At 41.3% G+C, this 16,883-nt stretch overlaps 1 protein-coding gene across 3 annotated transcripts in view; it reads right to left on the bottom strand.

Annotated features, from left to right (window-relative positions):
* The window catches only part of osbpl6 (oxysterol binding protein-like 6), a 38,099-nt gene that overhangs the window by 7,197 nt on the left and 14,019 nt on the right, over positions 1 to 16,883 (bottom strand). For 2 of the 3 annotated variants that reach the window (XM_015966445.3, XM_015966446.3), the window contains exons 3-16: positions 13,995 to 14,117; positions 13,790 to 13,843; positions 13,434 to 13,547; positions 13,183 to 13,353; positions 11,273 to 11,414; positions 11,001 to 11,104; positions 10,131 to 10,223; positions 6,718 to 6,889; positions 4,541 to 4,671; positions 2,625 to 2,732; positions 2,107 to 2,238; positions 1,472 to 1,559; positions 621 to 874; positions 315 to 452 (exon numbers count right to left, since the gene is read on the bottom strand). In XM_015966445.3, coding sequence (XP_015821931.1) covers positions 315 to 452; positions 621 to 874; positions 1,472 to 1,559; positions 2,107 to 2,238; positions 2,625 to 2,732; positions 4,541 to 4,671; positions 6,718 to 6,889; positions 10,131 to 10,223; positions 11,001 to 11,104; positions 11,273 to 11,414; positions 13,183 to 13,353; positions 13,434 to 13,547; positions 13,790 to 13,843; positions 13,995 to 14,117 — 1,824 coding nt within the window. The remainder of the gene's footprint in view (positions 1 to 314; positions 453 to 620; positions 875 to 1,471; positions 1,560 to 2,106; positions 2,239 to 2,624; positions 2,733 to 4,540; positions 4,672 to 6,717; positions 6,890 to 10,130; positions 10,224 to 11,000; positions 11,105 to 11,272; positions 11,415 to 13,182; positions 13,354 to 13,433; positions 13,548 to 13,789; positions 13,844 to 13,994; positions 14,118 to 16,883) is intronic. The other variant, XM_015966447.3, reaches the window with a different exon arrangement.

Below are 16,883 nucleotides of genomic sequence, written 5' to 3'. Positions count from 1 at the left end.
ATGGGAAAAGAGAAAAAATAAAAATAAACTACCAGAATGTCGATCACTTTATGGATTTGATGTGCTTCTTGGTTTTGTACACAAGTCTGTTTTCCCCTTGGTAAGTTACAGTTTGTGGTCCAATTTGCCATGAGATGATATAAAAAGTGATTAGTAAAAGGAAAAGCTGTGTATCATTTTTCCATCTAGAAATGATTAAAACCTTAGTGTAGACTCATTCTTTACATTAGTATCCGAGTTATTCCAACAGTATTTCAGCCACATTCACGTTTGTTAGTTAAGTCTAAACATCCACCAGATATTGAGGGACTTACCTGCTCAGAGAAAAAACAGAAGCCCTTGTCTTCTCGAATACATTCGTACGATTCCCCCAGCAGCGGGTTGAATGGCTTACTTCCTGCTCTGTAATATGTGGACGAGTAGCCGGAGACAGCAAACGCAGCTACGAGGACCTGCAAAGGAGTCAAAACTGGATCAATAATGCAGATACTGTCATGAATAATTAGTTTAATCAGAGAAAGAAGACGTGGACGAAGCAGACATGCCTTCCAGAGGGACTATTTATGTTAACGTGACCTACAATGTGACCTCACAGCAGCGAAGGACACAAAAACACAAACCATGCGCTCGAAGGGATCCTCGGTCTCAGCAGCCTTGTCCAGCAGCTCGCTGTACTCCAGCTCTTCACACATGCGCTGCAGCGTGTTGAGAGGCTCGTTGAGCTCCACGGGCATGGACACTTTGGACAAATCTTTGCCGATGTTGTTCCTCAGGATGTTCCACAGGTTGATGTTGCTGGTGTCGGGACAGGGCGCCGGCAGGCAGATGCGCCGCCCGTTACGGAAGGAGCTGCCGGCAAAATCTCCATTGGCCACTGGTATAAAAAAAGAAAACCCAAATTGTCACATTTATTATGTTTATGTTGATATAAATTAATGACATTTTTTGAAATTTTGCATTTTTTAAAATTAATCATTAACAATATGTAACAGAAACAGAAAAAAATCTGACAGTACAAGATTCTAAATTAGAAAAATCTATTAAAATCTGGATTATGTTAGAAGAAAAGAAGCCACAAAGCCCTGCCATGTTTAATCTCCCTAAATCTAAACAGAGTTTATTGATCATTTGTAAATAGAATTAGCAATCAGAGGTCATCTTATAAAGCTTCCTAAAAAAGTATCCAAGTTTCCTGCACTGTGTGTGGATGTGACAGATGAAGGAGGGAGATCCCGTTTCCCTCTTCCCCCTCCGACTGTTTCATAACACCAGAGAAAAGCCTGGAGCGGCACTGCAAAGTCAGCCGCCTCTGCAACACTGATAAATGAGCTCTCTGGTACGAGTGTCTCTGCATATGGAAGTGGCGATGCAGAAGAAGCTCTGCTTTTTTGGGGGGGATTTGAATTTCCTGCGCTTTGCTGGTTTCTACTCTTTTCATGGTCGGACGTGGCGGCGCAGGATCGGCACCTACTTTGTCTGGAGACGTTATCGGTCACGCTTGCGTTGTCCTCGGAAATGTTATCGCTCACATCGCTGACGTATGACTCATCGTCTGAGCCCTGTGGGAGGTACAGGTGGAGAGTCGGAGCATAAGCAACCAAGTTCATCTCACACACACGCGCGCACACACACACACTGTCGTTGCAGTTTGCCGGTGGCTAGCAAACTGCAGCGGAAGGACTCTCTGTCCTGCTGCAGAAACGGTGGAATGAGACACTGCAGCACTTTTGTTCTTTATATCTAAAAATGCAATAAGGTCACGGATGGCAGCAGATTGTCGCTGCTCCTAATAAAAGCCTCAGTAACAGCTGTCTACTGCGAGTGAAGGCCTGCAAACAAACGAACAAAAGCATCGCCTGCCTCGACTCTTATAGATCCTTGCACAATCAGGGAGCTAAAATGCAAAAAAAAAAAAATGCTTCAAAGCTCTGCAGAGATCTTCCACAGCAAATTTAGATCTGGATATTCCCAGCAGTTAAAAAGGAGTCATGACAACATTTTTCTTTGATTTCTCAGTGGAAGCACTGATTTAAGCCAATTCTTAATTCGCTGTGCAGACCATACAGTACCACATTTCCCGTAAGCCTCAGCTGCGCTGCGTTTTACCTCATTCTCGGACGAGCTGGCTGACAGAAGCACTTCCTGCGCATCAAAGAACTCAGAGACAGACTCTGACATGGAGAGTCGGCTTTCATTAGAGGCCTGCTGAGTCAGAGGGATCCCCATCTGCTCCGCGGCCTGCAGGCAAACACAAGCAAACACAGCATTTGTTCACCGGTCCTCCATTTGATGACAGCATCAGGACCCAGAACGGACCTGAACAAACAGAAACAGTACCAGAGGGCAAACATAGAGCTCCTATTACTACATGTGTCTTCACTCCAATGGGCAGGTTTATTCCACATGAAAGTGGACGTCAGATCCTGCATAGAATTATGTTTCTTTAACTTACCAGTCTGTATTGGAAAGACTGTAAATCTTTGGGACAGGGATCAATAGCGCAACAGAGGACAGCAGGAAGCAGGCACTCCAGATATGTGGAGTGCCTCGGAAGATGTAGTTTTTATCAGTGCCCGCAGAGGAAATTAGCTCCATCAGATACAGACTGACAGCGGCAAGCTTACCTCATCAGGCGTGGCGATGATGTTCACACTGACCACTTGTTCAGTCAAGATTGATTCAGAGTGAATCCGGTTGAGCCGGCTTCGCAGCTCTGCATTCTGGGACAAAGCCTAGAATAAAATAAAAATAATAAAAAAGTAGAACAGGAATAAAGATCCGACCCTTTAATCTGATGATGATAAGCTCAATGTAGGCCCGCACTAAATCAAAGGAAACTTTGGATTTTAAGTGTTTTTTTATTGTTAAAACAATTAAAGGACAATTATATTTGATGATTTTGAAGCCAGATTTGATCTTATAGTTAGTGGTTTTGCCCTCTAATAAGCTAAAATTATTATAAAAACTGCCTTTAAGCCCCCAGGAAAAAAAAAACATTTAAGATCAGCAGTGGAGGTAAACACACACTTTAAAAAATAAAATTGTTGACTTTATTTTGTCAAATTATGTCAACTGGTTCCAATAAACCTAGCTGCTTAAATGTAAAGAAAATGTTACGTTTACTTTTAGCAAAACAACATTTACCAACGTATATTCAAGCAGCTATGTTTAGTGGAGCTGGGTGGAAAATTTTGGTTAAGTTAATTCAACATTTCATCACTTACAGTGTAGTGAGTTTTTCTAAAATAAGCTATAAACATTTAGAAAGAAAGAAAATATATAAAAAATAACATAAACCAGTGTAATTAGTGACTGAATGACCCAAATACCAATTATATTATTATATTTATCAAATTTACCTCTTATTTGAAAATAAATATTTAGAAATTTAGAAAGAAAGCTTTATTTGTTTGCACCATCCAGACATTTTTAATGTTGGTCACGGAGGTAGGACACTTCTACGGAGGATCAGAAACACAAAAGTGTATTTAAAAATATATATTTTGCATTCTATAAAAATATAATTTGACTCACTGTCCTATTTGTAAGGGTTCTTAAAATGAGCCAAAGTGACAAAAATGGAGGCTGACAAATTTCAATAATATTTACAGCAAAAAGCTGAGACAGCAATGTGGTATAGAGGAGATTAGTGGATTGGAAATGGATGAGTTGGAGAAATTAATGAGACATGGAGGAGAAAAATAGACTGAAAACAAAGAAAAAATCAAGGAAAACAAAGACAAGAATAAATAAGATCCAATAAAACTGCATGTGAACCAAACCAAGTCAGTAGATAAAAGAAAAGAACACACCTCTTTAAGTGCACACCTATGTAGGATCCAAAACAAGCAAGAATATATCAAAGGCATCCACCAGTTGTAACTCTTAGCAGCTGTCGCTATAGCAACTGCAACCTCCTGATTATCAGCCTCCCACAGCGCTTCACACAAATCCTGACCTGAAGCTTGACACAACGTGTCATGCTAGCACCCAATTAAAATATTTAAAAAAAGATAAAAGAAGGTGAAATGCTGGACTAGAATGATGTCAACAGATAACAGAAGAACGGTCCAATTAAATCACTGATGGAGAGAGAGAGAGAGAGAGAGAGAGAGAGAGAGAGAGAGAGAGGGAGAGAGAGAGAGAGAGAGAGAGAGAGAGAGAGAGAGAGAGAGAGAGAGAGAGAGAGTCCTAGGAGGTTCGTTAATGAACCGTAAAGCACATTTCTCTCCATCACCAATTAATACGGGAAAAGATGATTTCCCGACTCCCTTGCCTCTGATCTCATCTGAAGTTTTCAGTTTTAGCTGGGATTATCATGACTGCTTTATTTAAACTGCAGCTTCTCCACAAAAGTTCAATTAACATGAGAAAAAAGTAAGACAAAAAAACCTACAAAATAATTTCACATAGATTTTGCTCAAAATATAGCAGCGATTTTCACCCCCTTAATTTCCTAATGGACAAATATATCAGCAAGCACATATATTAATAAGGAGCATTAGGAGGAAAGAGGCATCATGGGAAACAGTTTTATTACCAGTGACAGCGACTTCCTGAGCGAGTTGATCTGCACCGACTGGTCCGACTGGTCCTGCTCAGACAGAATCTGTTTGATCTTTTCTTTTTCTATGGCCACTGTGTTGAAGGCGGACTTCAGCAGCGAGTGGGCTGTAACGAGAAATAGTCCTCAGGGGCTTTAACACGATCTCTGAATAAAAATCTTTACTCCCATAAGACCAAGAAAACATTTCTTCCTGTGCTGATCAGTCCTTTTCTACATTTGTGATTTGCCTCTATGTTTTTTTTTATTGTAATTTAAAACATTAAAGGGAAACTGCCTTTTTGGCTTGCTTTTAGCACCCCCTAGAGTCCGTTATTAATTCACTGTTGTAAAACCGGAAGTGAAACTTTGTTCATTCGTCTTTTAACACTTAATCTAACTACTGAAATGTCTCCTCAGCCTTTGTTAGTTTCTACAGTAGTGGTTCATCCCTAAAAACAAATCAGTTGTGTTCACAATCTAAAACAGACTAGACTCCAGTGCTGGCATGTCAGCTCCACTTTACTAAGACTAAGAGGAACTGGCCCGCTACTCTGAAGTTGCAAGTGCGGTATTCTGGCCACAGGGGGCGGTGGGGTCCGAGTGACATTTCATTAACCCTGTGCTAACACCACAAGTGCCAGATTGCTGACGGTTTTAGATGTTTTCCTGCTTGATCACCGCAGACTTGATTTAAATGAGTAATTAGCAGCTCCTGCAGAACCTGATGTTTTTGAGCAGGAACATATCAAAAACATTCCTTTTCAGTTATGCGCACAGTTTGAGGTGTGGCTTTCTGCTCCTTCCAGAAGGGGAAGGGAAACAGGGACGGGAGCTACACCTGTTCAAATGTAAACTATACCCCTTCTCTCCTTGGTGACATCACGTTACGTACCCCTACTTTAAAGCTGCAATGGCAAATTTGAAAAACCAATTAGCTTAAAACATTTTTTCCATTCACTGATATTGTCGGCTAAAGTCGTCATTCTAAATCCAACTGCTTGCTGCCATTGACGACTAAAGTTTTTTAACAGGGCGGGCCTGGGAACAAGCTTGCACACCTTGAGAGTAAACATCACCGCTCTAAAGCTGATCTTCTCTCGTGTGTGTCACATGTCATGTGATCAGGAAGCAGACAATCCATGTATTAGGAGATCGTTTTAGGACATCGATTAGCCTAAAGCGAGACGCTAACCGGAAAAAGTTTCTGCAGCTCACACTTCAACAACGGATTGTGAAAGAACGTAAATGACTAGAAACATGCGGATCCTTCCTGATGTATAAAGTGAGTCTGCTCAGTCTTTTGGTAGATTTGGTGTTCACATGGTCATAGAGCACAATATTCTCTGTCTCTTCAGAAAACAGTATAAATGCTCAAAAACGCGGGCAGTCAGGGCTTTCTGTTCAGATAACAACTGGAAGTTAACAAGTTAACAACATAAATTTATATATAGCTATGAAATAAATTGTGGAGATAAGAAATAAATAATAATGAAGTGGTTCTCTCACATTTGTCTAAAAACCTCCACCAATAACACGGTTGGGACTGAAAGCAACTATTGAACCATCTGGTTGTCGGTGTTGCCGAAACGCCACATGTCCGTTGGTCCTCCATTCATTACGCAGTCGCATATTTTGCATCAGAACACCACAGGTGAGAGAGGTTCAGTAATATCAGCGAAGGAGAAACAGCCGGCTACCACTTCAACTTTAGGACAAACTACAAGAATCCCAAAAAAGAAAAACATGCACAACAAAAGATGTTTGAACGTGGAAAACGGTGTCTGGTGTTTAGCGCTATCTGGTTTCCTCTGGCAATACAAGTTTCTGGTTCTGGCAGGAGGGAATGTACCCGAGGGGAGGGGTGAGTGTTATGTGACCATGTTTGTGTTCAAAACCTAGCTTGTTCTGTAGATTTGCTATAGCAGCTTTAAGAAAACATTCTTTTCATAAGCTCTGGCCTATTTAGCCCTCTATTTCCCAGGGAGACCTAAATAATCAAAAGTCGCGTTCATCTAGTGAATTTATCAACATGTTTGATTCAACAAGCTCGATTTAAGGTAAAATATTGCACTGGAGACTTTTAGCAAGAATGGAAATTTCACAGTTCAATTCAATGTGGAAAACATTATTCCCATGTAAGAAAAACAATAACAGTTTAGCATCAGTCGTACCTTTCTGGGCGATGGTGCAGAACTCCTCCTGAAGTTTAATGTAGTCGCTGGCGTACTCCACGCTGTCAGTCAGACGGGAGGAGACTGGGGGCTGAAAGTCGGCCAGCTCGGCACATAGGTTGGGGTTGGATGAGTGGAGGCGGACCGGGGACATGCTGGCAGACAGAGGAACCTGGTGGAAGATCACAGCCTCTGTCAGTTAGGTAAGAGACACGAGAAAGCTGATGTTTTCTGTGTCTGACAACCAGAATCATCCTAACAGATGAGTAAACATGATCTTGAGGGAAAATCCCCCAAATCAGAGCTCTGATCTGTCATTCATCTGATGTGTGAGGGTTTTAGAAGGAGTGTCAGCAAACAGCAAGGATTTACATTCTTGTGCAAGACAATGACATGTTAGATCAAAGCCATAAAACACCAGCTGAGTGCAGATTTAAACAAAATAAATGAACAAAGAGGTCAGATGAGATATTTATGATTGTTTATGTGTCCTAATAAAAAACTAGAGGCAGTAAAATTAGATCTTACTGCCACTACTTCTCATAAATCACAACACTGGGTATGTGCACATCCACCGATTTATTCTTAAATAAAGGGATCTGTGGAAATGTTATGGAGACTGTCTACCCTGCTATTTGAGCAACCTCAGTTTGCAAAAAAAAGTTCACTTTTGATCAGATTGCGAAGCTAAAGGCTAATTCGAGCAGAGCTAAGCTATATGGATGTCTTAACCCTGACTTCACAACATTCTAGCACTTCTTGTTTATGCAGTTTTATAACCATTTACATCAGTTTTGCATTTTGAGATGTTTATTAACCTAAATTGTATTTATTTATTTTTTGCATGCATGTGCATGTAACACTAGCTAAGAATAATGTGGAGGTTTGAAAAGAATTGTTTGCATTGAGATGTTTGAGCTGTTAACTTGTCAGAATTAGTCCTCATAGGTGTGTTTAAAGGTTTAAACTATAGGAGTTACAGGAAATTCCTGGGAGGGGGGTAGGGTGATGGAAAAAACACAACGGATCAATCCTCTCAGCCATTGTTTCTCTATACAAAATCATCCTTTTCAGGACTCTGCTAAGATGTCAGCATATCACAACCGTTTTGGCAGTGAGTGACATCAGCACCAAAAGGCGCCCACATTAATTACATTAGAAATGTTTTATTTTGTCAAAGTGCACCATAACTGAACTCATCCAGGGGACGGGAAGAGTGGCTGTGTGGCGTAAACAGCTGTGTTCAGTTGTTGAGGGTTTAGACGGTTTTAAAAAGAACAGACGGTAAATGGCCTGTATCTGTATAGCACACCTTCTTAAGCTTGGTTTATGCTTGACGCGTCCGCGAGGTTCGCACGGCTCCGCGCGGCGAAATTTCGTCATTTTAACAACCACGCCCCTCCACCGCGCCTCCGCACGGCCCAAAAGTTCCGCACCGCGCACCTAGGAAATTTTCTAACCACGTGGACGGTCGGATGCGGAAAAACATGGCGGACTGGAAAGAACTAGTATGGCAGAGGTTCGTAAATACAGACATTTGAATGATTCAGCTCTCAAAGATCACCGTGATCAACATGTTGTTAATAATTCTTGGAGAGAAATAGCTCGCACTGTCGGAAAAGACGAGGACACTGTTAAAAATGCTGAAATGCCATGTTGTAAACAACAGTAATTTTTACTTCTACTATGGTGTAGAGTTGGACGCATGCTGTAGAGCTCCATGCTGCCCCCTACAGTTTGGGAGAATATTGGCTCACCGCAGAGACAAGCTGCATGAACCATAAACACTGCGAGTTGTGAAGCGCGTTCCAGCCGCGAGCCACATCACCAAGCGGAAAGTGAATGCGTCAAGCATAAACCAAGCTTTAGGGTTCTACAAACCCCCAAGGCGCGTCACAACACAATCATTCACCCATTCACACACACATTCATGGGGATGAGCTACGGTGTAGCCACAGCTGCTCTGGGGCTCAGTGACAGAGGCGAGGTCTGCCGAACACTGGCCCTCTGACCACCACCAGCAGGCAAGGTGGGTTAAAAGTCTTACCCAAGGACACAACAGCAGCATTCGGGATCGAACCTGCAACCTTCTGATTACTGGACAGCTCGCTCTACCTCCTGAGATACTGCTGTCCCAACAGAGTCGGAGTCAGATGTCTTTTCAAACAGCATGGAGCCTTTTATTACAGAATACCATTCTTTACCATTCTTACAGATGACCTCTCGACCTTTAAGGCCGCTCCATGTCCTCCCTGTGGTGACCACTATATGCTAGTCATCGGAAATGATTAAAACCCAGGCGAAATGTGTAGTGTATACTGATAAATGAATGCTAAACGGATAACAGAATAACTGAATAGGAGATAAAGACAGTATAACAGTACGACTGAAAATGGAAGCATTAGATAGAAATAGGTGGGTGTTGGAATAGGGTAGGGTGGGGGCCATCAACACACACACACACATATATATATATATATAAATATATATATATACATGTATATGTATGTATATATATATATATATATATATATATATATATATATATATACTATGTATATATATACTATGTATATATATATATATATATACATAGAATATATATATATACATAGTATATATACATGTATATATATATATATACATAGAATATATATATATATATATATACATAGTATATATATATACATGTACATATATATACATGTATATATACATAGTATATATATATATACGTATATATATATGTACATGTATATATATATACTATATATATATATATATATATATATATATATATATATATATATATATATATATATACATAGTATATATATATACATGTACATATATATACATGTATATATACATAGTATATATATATACTATGTGTACATATATATATATATATATATATATATATATATATATATATATATATATATACTTTTTTTTCAAAGGCCATATGTGACCTAGCCATTACAATAAAGCCTTTTTAACTTTTTCTAGTTGAGAGTGCATTGGAGTTCCTCTTGCTTTTTTATGCTACTGAGGTTGTTCAAATAAACCTTCTACAACAGGTAAACTATTAAACCTTTTCAAAAGACCCCTTTAACCTAAGCAAGGAATATGAATACAACTTTTACACAGGAGATGAATGTGTGTATGCGTGGGTAATGACTGTGTTGTAAAGAGCTTTGGGGGGGTTCTAGGACTCTAGAAGGTGCTATATCAAAAACAGGCCATTTACCATTCATCGTTGTTACAGGTTTAACTTAACTTTAAGCTCAGCGGCCTGAGTAATACTAAAGATGTGAACATATAGTCATTATCTGAGTCTTTTTGAGCTCTGAAAACAACAACCAGACCCTGACTGTGTACATGAGTGCTTGTGAACGGCTGGTGAGTTGTACCTGAAGCTGGAATTTTGCATCTTTACCGACGCTCTTTGTTCTCCATCTTCTGTTCAAGCGCTTTTCTTTCTTTGATAATTCTACACAATTGGCCTTTGAGGCACATGTGGATCAAAATAATGCAAAAGGGAGGTAAACAGGATAAACACGTTACAAAAAAATGCAACAATCAGCAATGAAATGACATAAAATGTGTTTTTTATCTTTTGAAGAAAGGTGCAAACAAAAATAGTGTGTAACTGAAGAGATGAATTTAAGACAACAACTATGACAGACCAATATTTAGTGATCAATTAGGAGCTTGGCAGCACCAGAGTGTGTTGCGATGGTCACAGTTGTTATATTTTGGCTTCCACGTGAAGAAATGAGAGGATACACACTGTGTGCATGACAAATGAGTCTCGGGAGAGTCTCATTTTTGGACTGCAGCAGCATGTTACCAATTTGGTGAAGTTTGTTCACAGTTAAACTAGACAAATGCAGCTCTCAGCAAAAACACCTACTGATCACAATATTGACGTCATACCAGTCACACTTGAAATGTCAATGAGAATTTCATTTTGTGCCTCTTTAGCTGTTCCCAAAAAGGCTGTGCAGGCAGTAGGTGCCCTGCAGCAGCTCCAACGGAGCAGCTAAGCGACCCACATGCTATGCAGATGGTGTAAAATTGGACAAACACAGACTAAAATGAGGGCAACTGCTGAGGCGTGCCACATTTCTGCATCTTTACCAGGTCTATCGTCTCTCCCTCCAAACTGTAGCTGAAACTCTGAAAAATGTCTTTCCTTGCATTCAGTCCCACATCTGTGTTGTGGAGTTTCTGCATATGCATGAAGTCTATGTGTGTGTGTGTGTGTGTATTGGCTTTACCTGCATATCTATGAAGTTAGGTGCTGACTGTGTCCTCTGAAGAATCTCTAGACTTTGCAATAACCGGCTTAGCTCCGTGAGGCTGGATTGACAGCGTGCAAGCTCTGAAAATAAAATTCACATCCACGGGCTCACAAACACATTACTTGTCACGAAATAGTCACAAATCCACTTCTGAGGGATTTACTGAAAGCCAGGAGGCTAGATTTAATTCACTCATTTTGTAAAATCAGATTTATTTCTGACATCATGGGGAGGGGGAAATGACTCACCCTCTGCACACTTGTCCATCTCCTCCGATTCCTGCAGCCAGGCCACCACCTTGCTCTGTCCATTACTGTAGGAGGCAGGAAGGCTGCTGCTGCTGCTGCTGCTGGGGGCCGCCGGCTGCCACGACAAGCCGCCCGTTTTGACCTGCGGTGGTGATAACAGAGTCAGAGCTGCCTCCATCATCTCAGAGTACTGCAGAAACCGCACACCTTTCAGGATCCATTCATGAGGCACTGGTGATTCGTCAATGACACTTTCATGCATGAGCAACCTTGAATCAGTGCAGAAACGATTTTTTTTAGCAATTATAACTACATAATTTATTGGCTTATGAATTATTTAATTGGCATAAAAGATGCATGCTTTTTTGTTTTATCAGACTGCTTTATCTAATTATTGCATGAGTTAAATATAACAATTCATGTTTATGTATCATCATCAGTGCAATGAGTTAATGATCAGCAAACTGTCATATTCTAAAGATTAAGATCTCATTTCAGTTCATATAGGCTGAATTTATTATTGCATGGTAAACACTGTTGCTTTGCAGCAATATGTTTGCTTGTTCAACTCCTAGTGTGTGAAATACAAGCTGGACAGAAAGACTGTGAGGATGAGTCTTTCCTGTCTCTTGCAGTCTGATGCAGCAAATAAATCTGACTTGACAACAGAAAAAATCTGCTGGGAGACTCCTTCAGGTTTGAACGTAAACACTACTGACCACCTGTAACGGCCTCCACGTGGCGTCAATCACAACTCCTAGGAGGAGCTGCATCCTGACATTTACACACACCTCAAACACACTGACAGGGACAGGCGCGTTGCAAGCTTTTCAAAAGTGTGGGGTATGTTGTCTGTGCCTAAAATAATTTCATGTTATTCATCTTGTTAGTTTAATTTCCATCAGCCACCATCAGCTTCAGCTCTGAGGAAGTTCGCAGCCGCGAACGAAACTGTCAGCAAGGTAAAAAAGAAACCTTTTCTGTGTTATAAAAAAGAACCAACAATGCAGTTAGAAAAGCAACACAGTATGAACATGCCAAAGAGGTAGCATGTTTGCTAATCCCCGAAAATTTCTCATGAAACGTTTGAAAGCTCAGATTTATGATTGAAGCGGTCCTGACATACTTCAGAGTGGGCCAAAGTGCTCATAACACACCACACAAGGTAGGATTATCTGAAGGGATTATCTTGAAAGTGTTACAAAATCATGCACAATCTTAAGATTGATTGAAGGGGTGAGTCTGATAAAAAAATATGATTATTCTGCCGTGTGAGCCACTCTTAAAGGTGTAGCTGATTGAAAAAACATTCTTTAATTATTATTTCCGATTATAATCGGTCACTCTGAGTTTTTCATGCAGGCTGAATATGAAAACAGTCTACTACACCTACCTCCTGCGTTAGATTATGATAGAAAATGGACTGTGAAATACTAGGATTCAAAAATCCTCACACTGTGATGTCACACTGTGAATTTGCATTTATTGCCTCACTCATCTTGGCTTGTGCACGCCCACAGGAGGCCTTTTTTTAAATGTTTACAGCGAGGAGAGAGAGCGAAAAGTGTCATGGTGATAGTGACTTTGCAACATGGCTGAACGTGTTCTGTTAGCCAATCAGAAGTGAGGTGTGTGCATATCAATAATAAAGAGTATGCTGTTTTCAGCCTACCTCTGCACCAGCTAACTTCTGCATCTCAGAACAGGAGCATCATTATTTTTTTCTTTTCTTTTAATGACTCATAAGGCATTGATTTACACTAGAGGACACTGCAAATGTACTGAATAAACAAGTAAACCACACCTTTAAGTCCACTAGAATGTTGTGCAAAATATTCTTTCTCAATGTATTTGAAAGAGTGGTTTCCTTTGTTAGTTATATATTTTTAAGAAAAAGAAAGAGAGCCTACCTTTGCCTCATTCACCACCGTCGGAGCAGGCTGAGGTGACTCCATGGCAGCCGAGGGAGGAAATGCTCGCATGGTGGCGTCTCGCGGGGATCGTACAATCTCGTTCTGCCGATACAGCCGGTGGTGACGCAGCTTCGACACCCAAGCATCAAAGATGTCTGGAGACTTGATCTGAACAGGAAGCAGCTAATGAGCTTTAACCCAAGTTGTCTGATTTCCGTTTGATTTGTCCTTAGCAGTTTGAATCTCACCTTCAGGTGATAGATGTGCTCCTCCGTGTCCAGGTCGATGCGGCGCGCCCTCTTTTTGATAGACATGACCGAGAGGCCGACGTCGATGCTGCCGTGAAGTTTCCCCTTTTGAATCTGAGGATAATGAAGATGTTCTTATAATCTGCTAAAAACATTCTGAACAAATGTAAAAAAAAAAAGGTGCTCCCACTCAAGCAGGATTCGCTGCGCGTGTCATGCGTTTCAACTTATTCAGACACGGTTCAGCGCTGGAGCAACACTGTGAGCCGTGCCGCAGATGTTTCAGCTGACTCACTGTCAAGTCCAGTAGAGGTCAGTCCTCTGTCTGCCTGCGGGTTGTGGTCAGGATTACTTACATCAATCGGGGACTTGGAGTACTTCAGGATACCGTTGTCCAGAATGAAGAAACGCTGCACAGAAAACAGTGTTGCTTGATCATCAAGGGTAAAATGGAAAGAGTTTCTGTTGGAATGTATTTGTCTAAAGAGCACAAAACTGCAGAAATTAAAAGTCTTAATAGAAATTAACAGAATACTTTGCGTCTTGTATTGTGGGTCCTACCTTGTGCCAGCCTTTCAGAGGCCATTTCCTCTTCTTCAACATAAAGCCCTCGTGTTTGTCAGGCCTCTGGACGTTGCTTTGTCCGATTTTCAATCCTTCAATTATTTCCCAGCTGTCCGCCTCCTAGAGGGGAAAGAGAAAACAGATAATCGTCATAGTAAAAGCAACAGGAACACGTGTAGCACGTCTTCTGACCCTTGCTACTACACATTTTTAAAAAAAACCACGGCTCCTTTCAATTTCCTGCTCCCTCAGCATTTCCACTTCATTAGCTTTCTCCTGACTAGGCTTTTCCAGCTCCTTGTGGGTTTGTAAATCAAAGCGATGCTTCTGGAGAGGGGGACCAGCGGAGTCGTGCAGGGACAGGTGAGGCATCCCACTGTCGTCCCAAGGTCACGGGCTTGATGGCAGAAATCTGTGGAGCAACAAAGCTTTTGTCCCATCTCTCAAAAGACGTGAAAGAAGCAGACTGAGAGACTAGAGCTATTAATTTATCAGAAAAATAATGTAATGTGATATTTCTAAAGTAGGTCAGACATGCACAAACTTATCCGGCAATAAAAAATAATAGCCTGTGATTCTTGTGATGCTCCAACCTTGAGGAGGTCTCTCTGGGCGTGCGTTATGACACCAACCCTCAGTTTGCAGGACGCTTAACAAACAGAAGACGACAGCTTGTTTAATCTAACACGCAGCCCAACAGATCGGAGGGGTAATGAGGCCACGTGTCTCCACCGAGGGCGGCCCCTCCGAAACAGGACGGTGAGAGCAGCTCGGCTTCATTAGCCAGACATAACACTGATACCACTCAGCTGTTACCGGCAAAAATAATAAATGCATCAGTGCTTCTGCATTTAGTAAACAACAGCTGCCTTATGCTGTAAGAACACCATCCCTGGCAGACAATAACAAACAGCATCCAGACGCTTCAGACAGACTTCCTGTCTGCTATCTGCAGGATTATTGACTTTAACCAAGTCCAAATGATAAATGATAAATGACCCGCACTTGTATAGCGCCTCTCAGAGCAAGGACTCCAAAGCGCTTTACACTACAGTGTATCATTCATCCATTCACACACTCATTCACACACTGATGGTGATGAGCTACGATGTAGCCACAGCTGCCCTGGGGCGCACTGACAGAGGCCAAACTGATAAATCAATTGAACGCTGAGGAGAAATGGCTGCCTTCCTTTTCTTTAAATCTTTAAAAAGAATTGAAGAGAGCCACCAACTCTACTGGCTTACAACAAGGAAATCTGTCTTTTAGTCCAGCCAGAGAACTGAACTGAATGAAGTCAAAGTGGTTTCCTGCACTCTGCTTACATTCATTGATCTCACTGCAGAATAATTTACAGCTGAATGAGCTGGTCGCTCTTGGCAAGTTTACCCTTTTCTTTTAATGAAGTGCCATGTGGCACATGAGCCGGCTTTTAACGTCAAAAATTCAAATAGTTCTGATCCAATCAGCCATTCAAATGAGTAAAACACGCCTAGACGAAAAAACACGACCTGTGATCTAGATGTGAGTTGGGCCTGTTTTGATGGGCCAGATCTTCAGGGATTCACCTTTCTGCAGCAACAACCGCTCCAGTTGGGACGGCAGACCTTTGATGTGATGAACATATTACAGTTAAAGTCTCCCTGAAAGGACAAACGCTCTTCAGGGACACCTTGGTATAACTCACCACTATAAATAACTTCTACAGCTTTCTTCTGATGCAGAAGAGTCTATCACCCTATCACGTGGTGCATGCATTTTCTTTTATATGCAGTCAAATAGCAACCCCCTTGCCAATACTCCTCACTGCAAAAGGAGGTGTGCCTTCAGAACTTCTCTCTAAAATTGACATTTTGGGAAAAAACAAAATGGCTGTGGCCTGGTGGGGGAAACTGCACATGAAGAATAGCTGAGCAAGAGGGGAACACTTTAAAGACTATCAAAGATGTCCCAAAAATCACAACAATCACCTTTAAAAGTCCTACATCATGCAAAATCCACTTTTTGGGTAGTTTTTGATCATGCTATATTGTTATTTCCTAATGAAAAACACCCAAAGCAGTTCTTGGCTTCATGCAGGCATTTTCCTGTCAGCTGCAAATCCTCTTCCCCTGGACTGTAATTACTAAAACCCAGTCTCTCCGTGTAGCTAGAAGGGAGTTTAATCTCCACAGTAGTGAAGAGGGGATTCCCTTCTTATCTAGTCTGCACTTTAAATAATGCCTAGAACCCAAATATGGATTTGGTCTGCAGAGGTTCCTGTGCAGTCTTCCCGAAGAATCAGCAGAAATAGTTAAGATTTCATCCTCAGGAGCTGTTGTAAACCGAACCAGACTGCTGGTAAAACCACCAGAGTGGGGTTTCAGATGTTCACACGTTAAAACCACCAAATGGATTGGCCAGGCCAGGCGAGTGCAACCAAAATGCTAACCGCTAGCTTAATGCTTATAAGGTTTAGTGGGTGAGCATCAGGGTTGGACCTAGATAATAATTCAGGCTGGCAATCTGCTACCATCTCAGCTGCATTTTTTCATTCGAGTGGTTGTGTGTGGAGGGTGTAAAATAGTGTGATACAGGCCCTTTAACACCTGATTTAAAAAGGCAATGATAGCCGGAGCAGCAGCGAGAACTTCATTTTGTCCTTAAAACATTTGAACTTAAAGCTGCTTTCCGGAGTTTTCCCCTTTCAGAAAAGATGCATGATTTCATATCTCATCATGTACTGTGATAAAATGTAAGCGATACGTCTTTTTTTTTTTTTTGCTAAGCACGCCCCCTGCCCCGCCGAGCTCTGTGCAATAGGAAACTGAGCGCCGACCAGAACTAGCAAATAGTGTTAGACTACCGCTTACATGCTTCAAATTTAAGGAGTACCTCGGCTGATGC

The sequence above is a fragment of the Nothobranchius furzeri genome, chromosome 14, assembly GCF_043380555.1.
Source record: "Nothobranchius furzeri strain GRZ-AD chromosome 14, NfurGRZ-RIMD1, whole genome shotgun sequence".
Taxonomy (NCBI): Eukaryota; Metazoa; Chordata; class Actinopteri; order Cyprinodontiformes; family Nothobranchiidae; genus Nothobranchius; species Nothobranchius furzeri.
Note: the sequence above shows the minus strand (reverse complement) of the source record. Positions and strands in the feature narration are given on the sequence as shown.